Below are 13,754 nucleotides of genomic sequence, written 5' to 3' on the forward strand. Positions count from 1 at the left end.
TGGTGTCCTGAAGCCTGGGGTCAGTGGGAGGGCTCTGCAGGCTCCTGTCGGAGCCTGTCGGGGGCTCTTCCACGTTCAGGCCCCTCCTTCCTCTGCGCAGCGCCGCTCAGCCCCTCACTTCTGGTCAGAAGCCTGCCCGCCAGTGTCCCTCACAAGACCCCCTACAGCAGAGTGCCGCCTTCCACCTTCCTTAGAAGGCAGTTGGGGTTATAAGTCGCCTTTAAAAATTCCTCATCCAAGACTTATAAAAAGCATCTTTACTGAGAGATAATCCACATACCACACAACTCGGCCCTTCCGTGGGTTTTAGCGTGCGTGTGGAGCTGTGTGGCCCTCACTGCAGCATGTGTCAGACCTCAGAGGAAACCTTGGGCCTGGGGACCGTCGCTCCCCACCCCCTGGCCTCCCTCCCCGCCGCTCGAGGCACCATGGATCTCCTGTCTGTCTCTGTGGATTCGCCTGTTCCGGGCGTCTCGTGTGGAAGGAGTCACACGACACTTGGCCTTTTGAGAGTGGCTTCTTTCGCTTAGGTGATGCTTTCCAGGCTCATCCAAGTCGTCGTGTGGACCCTTCAGCCCTTTTTCTGGCCAAATACTATTCCTGTGTAGGGATAGGCCGCGCTTTGTTTATCCATCCATCAGTTGATGACTGTTCGGAGTGTTTCTACTTTTTGGCTGCCATGAACACTCACGTGTGTGTGTGCTTTTGCGTGGTTCCTTTTTCATTCCTGTTGGGTATCTACCTAGGAGTGGACTCGCTGTGTCCCGAGGTGACTCCGCTTAACCCCTTAAGGAACTGCCAGACGGCTTTCCAAGGGGGCTGCAGCATTTTACATCCCCTCGGCAGTCGTGTTTCTCCTGCACTGTTTACTCTAGCCGTCCGAGTGGCTGTGAAGTGGCATCTCATTGTGGTTTCGATTTCCCTGATGGCTAGTGATTTTGAGCATCTTTTCATGTGCTTATTGGCTGTTTGTGCATCTTCTTTGAAGAAATACCTCTTCAGATCCTTTGGCCCATTTTTAATTGGGTTCTTGGTCTTTTTATTATTGATATCTTGACACTTAATACTGTCCAAGTAACTGTGTTAAAACCAGCAGAATCAAGCAAAACAAAAACAAGTGACAAGAGAAAAACTAAGATGGTCAGATTCCTTTTAGATGCAAGCGCACTCAGTCCTGTGTTTCTTTCTGATGACGACATGGCCAGCTTCATCTGGTGAACAAAACACTTCCTGGAAATTTGTTCTAAAATGATGTGAGGGAGGAATCCTGTTTTGCCAGGCGCATTTCTTGCAGCACCTGCGAATTAAGCGGATGAGCAAGATACTCATTATTCAGCTCTTTTGTAAATCACAGGAGTGTTTGGTGTGGCAGTAAGCGGGGTTGCAGTGCGTGGTACCTGGGGGAAGGGTGGGGGCGTTGCTGCTGCAAGCAGCTCTTCCTGATGAAGGGACATTTGAAAGCTGGTAATAAACTAATGTTTAGAACTGTGTTTTGTCTCAATGTAGGATGATACAGCAGTTAGTTGCAGCCCACTTTCTACAATAAAATGCATCTCCGTTTTAATTTTTCATTCTTCTTAAAATGCTTATGCTTCCGTGTGGGGACATGCAGCGGTGCAGCCGAGTCCAGGACGCAGCAGCCACATCCTGGTGCACTGTGTGTGCGTGGCTGTGGGGTGACTGGGCGAAGAGCAGGACCGGGGGGCAGCCAGCTCCGGGCCCATCCTTTGCTTGTTGACTGGCTGCTCTGCCCCTAGATCTGGAAGCGGGGGTGTGGCCCCTGCTCTCCTTCCAGCTGTCGCTCAGCCAGCCCTGCGCCATCCACTCCAGGTACAGGTGTTTCTTCTCACTGAAACCCACGTCCGGTCATGATGCCTCCGAAGTCTTTGCTTAGCCCTCCACGCCCCTCCCCCGACCCCCATCAGCCCCTCGGCTCCTGTGTCAACGCAGGCGAGTGGCACGCCGCACTGGCCTCTGCGTGCTCCAGGCCCTGCCTCCCTCACCGGCCTGAGTCCTCGTGGGCACCCCTCCCCGCCCCACGCGGGTGCCCGGGCTGCGCTCCGTGCAGCTACCCACGGAGGTTCTGTGTGTGGGCTCTCGGCCTGCACTTTACGGAGCTAATTTTTATCAGTCATCCATGCACCTGGCTTGAAAAATGAAGTGTCATCTAAGACACCCTGGAAACAGTAGTCCCTGCGTCCCATCCCCACCGACTGTCGCTTTATCTCTTGGTGTAAGAAGGTACTTTCCTTTATATTTCTAAATACTGTGCAGAGCCTGCGGATTTTTACAGTCTAGCCAAATGATCGCCTTTCTACTCTGGGAGTAGGGAGATAACCCGCTTACATCCCCCCCCCCCTTCCCCACCCTCTCCGTGCAGTTAATGTCACAGCTTTGGGGAAACTGGGATTCACTGTGCTGTTAGGACTGTAGCTCTGGGTCAGTACTGAGCTGCCAGGAGCAGCCGTGTGTTACTTCGTTTTATCCTCTTTTTTTTTTTAAATTTTATTTTTTATGAAAGTGTAATTGATTTATAGTGTTAGTTTCAGGTGTACAGCAAATGTGACTCAATTATACATATACATACATATATATATTTTCTTTTAGGATTCTTTTCCATTTTATGCTATTACAAGAAATCGAATACAGTTCCCTGTGCTCTACAGTAGGTCCTTGTTGTTTATCTATTCTGTTTATACAAGTGTGTATCTGTTAATCCCCAGCTCCTAATTTATCCCTCCCCTGGAGCTGTTTCTGCGGAGAGGCAGGGGCTCCTGTGGGGTGGGGTCTCGCTGCCTCCTGGGCCTGGGGAGGGGTCCACTGGGGGCTCTCTGAGGGAGCAGGTGTGAGCCCTCACCACTCTGCTAAGTCCGCGCCCACTCTCTCTTTTCCGCTCCCCATCGCCCCGGTTTCTGCTGGCATTTCTTGTCTGCTCCTGTCTCCTCGCTGCCCTTGTCTTTGCTGGTAACATTATTCCTTCACTGTTCATGAGGTGGAGGGTGGGGGCAGAGATGAATCTACTAGGTTGTAACTTGGCTTCAGGGGCCTCTCAAGCAGCAGCTCCTTCCTGATGTCACCTTCTCCTGGGAGGGGCCCCACTCTGCCCTGGTGTCCCTCGTCCCCAGTGCACCCCTTCACACTTGCACTCCTGGGCGCTCCTCCCTCCTTGCCAGTGAGCCCCCGGCGGGGAGGAACGGGGTCTCCCCCTGCCTCCCGAGGCCCCCTCAGAGCCGCTGTGTGTTCACCGACTGGATAAACCCATGTGTGCGATGGACTCGGAGTGGGGCCATGTTTATGTGGCTTTGGCCCCGGAGGCAGCCACATAGGGGCGCTCAGTGAATGCTGGTCAGAAGGGGTGATTTACGAGATGCCCCGTGGCTTTCAGGAACGAGAAGTGCTCTTGTCCTGCAGGCGCTTCTGGTGCCGGGGGCAGCTCAGCCTCTGGGTTAGACTCGCCCGGGAGCCCCGGCGATCGAAACGGACACACGCGTCTTGTTCCTGTTCAGTGTTTCTCCTCGGTTCTATTGCCGCAGAAGGTTTAAAAAATAAGAATGGAAACCAGTAGAGAAGAGATGCAGATACTGACTCCTGCATGTAAAACGGACGGACGAGGCGCTGCCAAGTGGCACGGGGAGCTCTGCTCTGCACCTCGTCGTGACCTGTGGTGAGAAAGGACGCGACGGGAGCGTGCGTCTCGTGCGACTGAGTCACTGTGCCGCGCACTGGAAACCAGCGCAACACTGCACAGCAACTACACTTCAATTAAAGACAGAGATGAGTACTCGTTAAAAAAAAAAAGAACCAGCTTAAATTATGGGTTGATTTTTCTGTTATTCCTGGCTTTTCAGAAAAAAGTTACTTATAATCATCAGGAGTTCCCGCATACACCTCTTTGTGACAGGTTTCTGGTTCAGCCTCAAACGTGGTGTTTTACGTCCAGTTAGGATGGATGTGTCTCAGGGGCTGTGTGGTTTGGCTTCACGGTGTGTGGGGAACAGTTACCTCAACAAGCGTAACAGACTCGTGCCCTCGCGTTTGTAGCGTCTGTCACTGTCTACAAGTGCTTCCCCCAGTGTCGTCTCCTTGGTCCTTGTGAAAGTTCTGTGACTTGAGCAAGTCAGGTATTTTTGTTCTGTTACAAGTTTAAGAGGAAGAAACCGGAGCTCAAGGTAGGTTAGGAGGACTGACCGAGGGAAGCCGCGCAGATTCTTGCTGGCCAAGCTGGGCCTCGAGCCCGGGTCCGTCGGCTCCACGACCAGTGTTTGTCCCTCTGTTCCCTTCTGCTTCCTTCGGTTGGAGTGTCTGCTCTGACAGGCTCCCAGGTGGGAGTTCTATTGAGAAGAAAAGGTTCACGATACAGGAGTCTGGAATTACCATATTGGTGGTGTTTCCATAAAAATATTTACAAATTTTATTCTTTTAGAAAGAAAGTGTACTGTTGTTGAAGAAAGAAATGCTATTTATCATTCATTTTCTGCTTATTAAATTTTTTCTTTTGCTTCCGTTTTCTCTCTTCAATGACTAGTGATTTTGCAGTCTGATTGCAAGAAATGTGGGGACAGAAAGCTGAAAGAAAAGCCAAAATATGTGCTTTAAACATAAAGACTCAGGCAGTTGAAATAAAAGGGTTGGAAAAAATATGCCAGAGAAGTATTAATCGTAAGAAAACTGATTTGCTTATAATAGTGTCAGGAAAAATAAACACTGAGGCAAGTTTTATTAGAGACAACAAGGGGTGTTTCATCATGATGAAAGGTTCAACTCATGAAGCAGAGACACCGTTCCTAAGCGTGCCGGTCCCTAGTAATACAGCTCACGACGCATGAAGCAAACACGGATAGAAATGCAGAGAGAGAAGCAAATTCACAATCGTAGGCAGACATTTTAACGCTCTTCCCTGAGTAACTGATAGAATGGGTACATTTAGAAAATCAGTAAAGATTTGGAAGACATGGATAGCACTGTGAGCCAACTGGATCTAACTGGTTTATAGAACATCACATCACCGACTGGAGAGTGCAGGGTCTTCTCATGGACGCATGGCACATTCACCAAGTGGGCCACATGCTCTGCCAGAACAGGGCTGATAGACATCAGAGCGGTCGAAGCGCTGAAGTAGTGCCAAGTCCATCTGACTGAATGCTTGGTCTAGTACGACACCCAGGAAGTCCTCAAGCATTTGGAGATTTGTCGGCATACTTCTAAGTAACTCACAGATCAAAGAAATCACAAGGGAAATTGGGAAGTATTTCCAACTGAATGATAATGGCAGCACATATCAAAATGTGTGTGATGCAACTAAAGTCGTGCTTGAAGGGAAATTTGTGCCTTTAAATGCCTCTATTAGAAAAGAATAGGAGTTCAAATCAGTGATCAAAGCGTCTACCTTAAGAAGTTAGGGAAAGAGGAGGAAATTAACTAAAACCAAGTAAAAGAAGGGAAATGAAATAAGGGTGGAAGTCAGTAGACTGGCAAATGGATAAACAAGAGCAAGAGCCAACTAAGTCTAAAATTAGGTTTTTGAAAAGGTCAATAAAAACTTTTAGTTAGACTTGACCAGTGGGAAAAAAGAGAACACACAAATTTCCAGCGTCCGAAAGGAAAGAGGAAACATCACTACAGACCCTACAGACATTACAGAAGATAAAGGGGATATTGTTTACAACTTCATGCCAATAAATTCAAGAACTCACACGAAGTGGACATATTTCTTGAGAGATCTGACCCAACAAAACTGAGGAAATGGGAAACTTTTATATCCCCGTAGCAATTTTAAAAATACATTTGTACAAAAAAAAAAAAAAAAAAACCAAAAAACAAAACACCTTCATGAGAGGAAAGTGTCAGGGTCCAATGGCTTTTAGTGAACACTGTCAAACAGGGAAGAAACAGTACCAGTTCTCCAGAAGCTCTTTGAGAAGAGGGAGGGGAAAACACTTCTCAGCTCATTTCATTAAAGCAGCCTGACCCTGATACTGAACCGTTACAGAGACATGGTAAGAAAAGGAAACTAGCGACCAGTCTCCCTGATGAATATAGACAAAACGTGGCCTTAAAATACGTTAATACGTTGACTTTTGCTTTGAGGAGGATTAACTGCCAAAGGAATCGCTCTCCTGTTGTAACAGCTGGAGGACCGCACCAGGTTTGTGAAACAGCCGCCTTTGGACCACGTAGAGCAGGCAATGCAGGACCTTGAGCCCCGCGAGAAGGGGACAAACAGGGTGAGCTTCGCATTCGCTCCTGTGTACAGTGGGAGACGGTTTGCAGGCCGCAGCACAGGGAGGGGACCGGGGACTGGAGTCCAGAAAGCAGGAAGGGGGTTCCAGAGGCCGAGACAGAATGCATGGAACAGGACGCTGCAGAGCAGGGAGCTACCAGAGGTAGAGCCTGGGTGTCTGCAGAGGCCCCCCCCCAGTCCTTGGCGGGTGCTGATCTGTCACGGGTGGGGTGACGTTCCACGCACCAGGGGAAGAGTCAGTGGAACAACGCCTGGAGCTGCCGTGGCGCTGGCCGTGGGGTGTAGCTGGCCATTGCTCTCTGCAGCTCCCTAGGACTGGAAGGTCACTGTCTCGTTGCTGAATGTGGGAGAAACCCTGCGTGAGCTGAGTGTGGGGGCAGCGTCTGCAGGAGCCTATGCGGCAGGCACAGGGGGACCTGGGCCAGAGCAGCCCCCCTTCTGTCCCCCTTCACTCTGCTGAGACGGAGGACTTCCTGCCAGCTGGCCAAGCAGAAATACTTACAGGGCCCAGGTCCATCATCACAGAGGCAGTAAATTGCTAACTGGCACATCTGTCATTCAAAAAAAAAAAAAAAAAATTAAGAGGCACGTAAGGAGCCGGGAAGATATGACCCAGGATGAGAAGGAAGGTCAGCCATAGAAGCAGACCCACAAATCAGCAACAAAAACATGAGCAGCCCAATCAAAAGCTGGGCGGAGGATTTCAGTGTAAACTTCACAGAAGGGATGGAAGTGGCCGGTGAGCACGTGGAAGTCTGTTCAACTGCAGCATCATTAGTCATCGCAGAATGGCTAGTTAACTTGTAATGAGATGCCATCTAACATTGAGTAGAATGGCTTAATTGAAAGACCGACAAACACTAAAATTGGACCAGGATGTGGGAGCGGTGAAACTCTCACACGTTAATGGTGAGAGCTGTAAAATTGTGCAGCCACTTTGAAGAACCATAGGGCAGTTTTTTTTTTTTTTAATAACATTTTTTAAATTGAGTTACAGTCATTTTACAATGTTGTGTCAAATCATAGGGCAGTTTTTTAATGAAGTTAAGCATGAACTTAGCATGAGCCAGCAGTCCCACGACTTCCTGTTTGCCTAATGGAGATAGAAGCGTAGCTCCGCGCAGCAGCGTGCACAGGAGCGCTCACGGCAGCTTCCCACGGAGCCAGAGCTTGCCAGGAGCCCAGATGTCTCTGGACAGGCGGTCTCTTCACCTTGACTGTCTTAATTGCTGTGGCTCCGTGGCGCGTTTCCTTGTGTGTGAAGGCAAGTTCTTGTACGCTATTCTTTATGGAGATTTTGTGGGCTGTTCTTACGCACTTGCTCTTCCAGACGATCCTCGGGTCAGCTCGCTAAGTTTCAGAACACATACAGTGAAGCCTGTTGGAATTTTGATTGGCTTTGCACTGAACGTGAAGATTTTTTTTTAATTGATGAACCTGAGCGTTTTTGTAGGCGACGGTGACGGCGTTGTGATTTTGAGTCTTAGCTCCACTGATACATCGTTTGTGTCTTCTTGCTTTTGTGGCCTAAATATCTCTTTGCTCATTGTTCCTCTTTCACTGCCACCATCCTGGCCACCACGACCTCTGCACTGGGCTTTGTAAGTAGCCCACGAAGTGGTCTCCTTGTGCCCACTGGCCTCCCGATCTGTTTTGCACGCTGTGGTCAAGGCTTTGCGTAAGCTGTTCCTGGGTTACAATGTTCCCGCTCCAGCCCCCTCGTCACTCAGTTAATTATTCCTCATCTGTAGGTCTTATTTCAGTTGTCATGTCCCCAAGGAACCCTTTGCAAGTAGGTAAACCTTTCCACTTACGATTCATTGCCCTCCTTACCTCTTCTAAGCACTTGGTCCGGTTGTAAGTTTACACTTGCTGCGTCCTAGGAGTGGAGGGTGAGTCCTCTGAGCAGGGGGGCTTTGTAATTCCCGTACCCCTGGCCTAGTTCCCGCCCGGAGGACGTGCTCCTTGAATGCTTGTTCATGTCAGTGAGCTTGGTGTTTTCCTGTTTCTTTATGTCTTTACGTAAAACCCTGTGGTTTTCTGCGTATGGTATTGTGCATTTCTTATTAAGCTTGTGCCTCTAATATTTTCTGTTTATGCTTTTGTCAGTAGAGAAAAGCTATTGGTTTTTGACTCTTGAGTCTGCCGTCTTGCCAAGCGCAGAACCCTGGTTCCTGCCTGTCTCCTGGTACTGCCTGCCTCCCTCTGCTGGCCTCGTCCTCAGGCTGGTCGGTTGCTGGGTGACGGCAGCAGCTCCAGCCTCACATCTGACCCTAGCAACCTTCAAAGGAAGCAAAAGAGGGTGGCCTCCAAAAGATTTCCCAAGAGCAGCGAGGAGCCTCCTCAGAGCCCCCAGCTAACTTGCCCTGCCTGCTCAGTGGCTCAGCTAGGGTCCCAGGGCCACTGGTGAGGGCATGCCTTAGCTCTGCACCTGCCAGCCAGCCCTGACGTTGCAGTGGGGTGAGAGGGGTCAGCTTCCCCTGGGTGGCTGGGGGAGGTGTGGTCACTGTGCACAGCCAGGATTCTTCCAGAGAGGTGGAAGGGGGAATGGGCCCTGGGTGGAAGTCTACACCGGACGTCTGTGAGAATGGTCCTGTGGCTTTTCCCATCGACCCCTTCAACACCTTAATAAAGTTACAGGGGTTCCTGGTGTGGGACCATCCGTTCATTCCTGGAGTGAATTCGCCTCACATCTCCTAGTCTGTGGACACCCAGCTGTGTTGTAAAAAATCGGCTAAGATTTTATTTTGGGCCTTTTTGTCCGTGAGATTTGTCTGTGTTTCAAGAAGCCCTTTTAGTAATGGGGGTTAATGGAATGGGGAGACTCTGGGATAGGAAGGTCACTTAGTTCCTGTGCCACCACGGCCGAGTCACCCAACCTCTCTGAGGTGGTTCCTCCTCCACTCATTAGGGTCGCAGCCCTAATTAACTCGGGCTGTTTTGAGGATCGAATGATATACATGAAAGCTCCTTTTGCGCACTAAAACTCACATCGAGTCAGTACTTTGTCTCAGACTACAGATTTCAGATACCATTTTTGTGGTTTCTTTCATGACGAGAGAGGCTCAGAGAACATTAACGGCCGAGGTGTCTGTCAGCTTTCTTCATAAACAATAATCAGAAAGCCAGGCTTGTGTGGCAGGAGAGGCCCCGGGAAGACGACTGGTAAACACGGCGTTATTGGTGTTCGGATATGAGGTTCCTGCTTTTCATAATATCCTTAGGGAGCCAGGGAAGATCTGATGCTTTCTGAGACTGCTGTAAAATGCAGGCTATTGCCCGTGCCGGCGCCCAGTTACGCTGCACCTTACTGAGACTTCTGTAATTGGAGACAGATTAGGTGTCAGGACTGTGTGTTTGGTTGATAATGTTACCAACGTCTTCTCTTTAATCACTTCTTCTACTCCTAGTGTTAATCATTAGCTCTGAGCTGTTGGGGGAGGAACCTGACGGTGGATCCCTAACTTAAAGACAAAATTATTTCCATTTCCTGGGGATGACTGAGTGTCACATACCTACACGCTGGAGTGGGTTCTCTAGCCATTCAGGGCGTGTGATGGAGACATGTGGGGAGACCCAGAAGGTCTCAGGGGCCCTGGTCCTTGCCCCCCAAGTGTGGCCCAGGCCCTGTCACCCCGTCCAGGCCCCCTGTCCCTGGCCAGCCCCACCCTCCGTGACCCTCCCACCCGTAGGTGTTAGTAGGTGGTTTGTAGGCAGTGGTGACTTGTACATGTTGGTGTGCACTGAACCTTCGCTGTCCTCAGTGTGTGTACTGTGGCTGCATCCTTAATCAGTGCTGTGCAGACAAGCGCACCCCCACGAGAGCGAGTGCTGCTCAGGACCAAGCCTGAGAGAGGCACCTCCCTCCTTAATCAGCGAGCGGTGGCGGGATGACAGGAAGGAAACGCGTTAAGGGGTTAAGCTGGGGGAGGGGGTGCACGGGAGAGACAGAAGGAAGTGGCTGGGGAGAAAGGAGAGGTGAAGGGGCCTCCCCTGTCCCAGGGGCTCTGGGACACTTGGGTGCATTTGGTGAACATGTGCCAAGACTTAAGTAGCTCTGTCTGAATAGAGCGGTCGCTTCACTCCTCTCCTCTATTGAGAACAATCCGTACCTGAAATTGTTACCACTTAGGTTCATTCTGCTTTCATTTCTGGGGCTCCTTGTCCCCTAGTAACCCTGGGGGAGGATGTTACAACACTGGGGGGGTTTACTCACTGTTTGTAAACCCTGTTTTTCCGTCTCTTTTCTGTCTGCAGAAGAATTGCGGAGGTTGAGCTGGTCCGGAATCCCGAAGCCGGTGCGCCCCATCACGTGGAAGCTGCTCTCAGTAAGTCTCCCCAGGCCTGCTGCCCAGCGCCGCTTCCTCCCGCGAGGCCAGCTCCCGGGGTTGGCCGGGCTGTGGGCTCCGCGGCCCGGGCACGTGCCCGGTCTCTGTCGCAGCGAGCGGGGCCTGAGCTGGGGCTAGGATGGCATTTCCCGTCCTTTGCTCAGTTTCAAGCTTGGCTTGACAAGGCTGGCAGCAAAGGAGAATAAGCAATAGTTTATGACAGCTGTGTTCTTTTTCTCTCATTCTGCTATTTTAAAAATCTTTGTAATATTTCAGAACCTGAGACATAGAAAAGTTCTGGCATAGATTATTTCAGCCCTGAGGATTCAAACAGGGAAGTATTTTTGACCAGCAAGTTTTTTTTTTTTAATTTTTACTTTTTAAAAACACTAGTAATGATGTTAGGGGAAAAAGAAGTCATTTGTGTTTCTGTGATGGGGGCTGGAGCTGTGTCTTCCTCACGGCTAGGACTGGAGACTCCTGGGGAAGGTGCTTCGCCCGAGTTCATGTCAGAAGGGAGCTTGGCCCTGCTGAACACTTCAGAATGGTTTAGAGACAGCTTTTGTCCCTTCTCCTTTTTTAAAAAAAATATTTTTGCAGCTAAGTCGGCAGGGAACCCTGCGTGTTTACTCTAAATTGGGCCTGACTTTCAGTATTTAAAAGGCTCTTTCTTGCTAATGAGTCTGGATAAATGTGCATCTTAGTACCTCATAGCCCCCCGTGCAGATGCAGCTCCGAACAGTGGATATTTATGGATGAAACATCCTCTTGCAATTAAAATTAGACCTGCGGTGATTGCTTATGTTTTTGTTCGGTGTCTTCTGTGTCAGGCGTTAATATCCAGCTCTCCAGACGTCCTCCAAAATAGGTTACGGGCCTTTCCGATGGGCTTGGAGGAAGTTATGGGGAGAGCACCTTTCAGACCCCGTGTTGCAGGTTTGTATTTACTAGGGACGTGCTGCATCTGGTGGAAAGCCTCGTGTGAGTCATTTCGTCCTGTTCCTTCCTTAGTTCTCCATCTCTGTGGGTCCTGGTTTAGATCCCCTGACATGCTGCCCAGTGAGTGACTTGGGAAAGGGCCGCCTGGGAGTCTGTGGACACAGGAGCAAAAGGAGGGGTGACAGAGGCTCCACTTCACTGGTTTGCAGGGGAGGGGGGGAGGGGGTCGAGTCTGTAACCAGGAATGCTGGGAGTGCAGGTGACAGGAAGTCCGGCCTTCTCAGGCACGTTTACCCATTTAACTGCCACTAATTACAGGGCCCTTTGCCCGGAGGTGGGGTGCATTAGACACTGGGCCACCACTGGGGGTGCGGCAGGGTCTGGGGGCCACGTGCTGTGAGATGTTCGGGATGCAGGCGGGCCCTGTGGGTGAGAGGGGGGCACGTGTCTGGGGGAGGAGGCTTCGCTCTGGGTCTGCAGGTGGCGGCTGGTGGGCAGGAGGGGAGGAGGGGTAGTTCTGACTCCTAGGCTTCTGTTGATGGATAAGCAAGAAAAAAGTGTTGGGATCAGTGAGCAGAGCCTGTCCTTCCAAAGGGTAGGACACCAAAAAGGGGTGGCCGTCCCAGGGCAGTGCGGACGCACGGAATGGCGGGCAGGGCTTCTTGGAGACAATGGGATGCCTTCTCGGAGGCTGTGTCCGTGTTCCCTGGGTCAGGCAGGTGGGTAGGTCACGTGACCCGGGGAGGGGACAGTGGGGGTGTAGGGCCAGCAGGGGTCAAGGCCGAGGTGAGTTGGCTCCCCAGGAACCAGCAGTTTGACCACTTGGCTGAGGAGGGAATGGGGAGCCTGGGGTCACTGGGTCGGGGGAGGCCAGGTGCTCAGGGGCCGGGGGCACATTGCTTGGGCTGCGCCCTGAGGGAGCAATGTGAGGGAGAGATGAGGCTGTGCTCTGGGAGACTCAAGCCTGGAGCCTGTTGCAAGGACCATTGGTTGGTTCATCCATTCATCAGATCAGTACTTACTGGGTGCTTTCTGTGTCTCAGGCACAGTTGGTGCTGGGAGGTAGCAGGGAAGGGAAGGGCGACGCAGTGCCTGTCCCTCACGGGGCTTGCAGAAAAGGGTGGAGTCCCTGCCCTCCTCTGAGCCCCCAGGACAGGGCTGGGTCTTGCCACACGGAAGCAGTCCATCCTCTCAGGAGTCCATGTCCCCAGCGCACTGCTCACTCCAGGTCTCTTCCTTCGCTTTTTTGCTTGTCATATAAGCATTTATTGAGGGCTTGCTGTGTGCGGACTGTGCCCATTGCAAGAGGACCCATGGACGCGGTGGTCTGAGTGCAGAGTGCGCGAGCAGGCAGTCAGTTAGGGTAATTTCTGACTGTGCTGGAGGAGGAAGAGGTGCTGGGTGTGAGGGGGCTGCTCCCGAGTGCCCCTTGGGAGGGGCTAGAGCCGGGGCGTGGAGAACGGGGAGGGAGGAGCTGCCTGGGCTGCAGATGTGGGCGGCACTCGGCAGCTGGAGGAGGAAGCCAGCCTGGGTGCTGCGGACCTGTGCTCCCTGGCCGCCCTGCTCTGGGCCCACGCGGGCCGGCAGTGATGCTGTGGGGGTATGGCCGGGCTCTGGGTGTCTAGGGGAGGGAACCCAGCTGGTTGAGGGGTGCTAGTCACATGTGAGTGTGGGTGGGCGGTCGGAGGGCGGGACCGTGGGGCCGCCGCCTCTGGCCCGGTCAGCACCAGCCAAGAGCACGCTCACCCGCCTCTCTGCTTGTCCTCTGGTTGCTCCCTGGCGCGGCCTAAGCACGTGATGGGAGGTTTGGTGCGCACAGCGAATGATGCTCCTCCCGCATCCCTGATTCTGCAGGTGTTTCTCACAAGTCTGTCCTTGGCTGGACCCTTTGCAAGTGCCAGGCCCGAGGGTATCGTGGAGAATGGCGGGGAGGAAGCCCTGTGGGCTCTTTGGGCCATGAGGGGTGTGGACAGGGGTCTCTGAATCCGAGGCCCGCGCACCCCTCTCCCTGGGAAGCTTCTGCAGACCCTGACTTCCAGGCCCCGGAAGCGGACCCGGGTCGGGTGGCCTGAGCTGTCGGGGTTTGTGCCACTGCGGCGCACTGTGACCCAGGGTCTGCAGAGCCCCTGCCCCAGGCCCGGTGGGGGTCAAGGGAGCAGCACAGATGAGGGCCCCCTCCTGACCTGTGGTTTTTCATCCTGGGTCCACATTTGTGTCACCTGGGGAGCTGAGGTTCCCTGGGGGTT

The 13,754-nt window shown here is 52.0% G+C and overlaps 1 protein-coding gene across 8 annotated transcripts in view; it reads left to right on the forward strand.

Annotated features, from left to right (window-relative positions):
* TBC1D22A (TBC1 domain family member 22A) overlaps positions 1-13,754 on the forward strand; it is a 242,138-nt gene that overhangs the window by 63,000 nt on the left and 165,384 nt on the right. For all 8 annotated transcript variants that reach the window (XR_012511007.1, XM_074375771.1, XM_074375772.1 and 5 more), the window contains one exon: positions 10,499-10,569. Coding sequence is in view for 7 of the 8 variants with exons in the window: in XM_074375771.1 (XP_074231872.1) it covers positions 10,499-10,569 (71 nt within the window). In the remaining variant the exon portion in view is untranslated. The remainder of the gene's footprint in view (positions 1-10,498; positions 10,570-13,754) is intronic.

Source organism: Camelus bactrianus, chromosome 12 (genome assembly GCF_048773025.1).
Source record: "Camelus bactrianus isolate YW-2024 breed Bactrian camel chromosome 12, ASM4877302v1, whole genome shotgun sequence".
NCBI lineage: Eukaryota > Metazoa > Chordata > Mammalia > Artiodactyla > Camelidae > Camelus > Camelus bactrianus.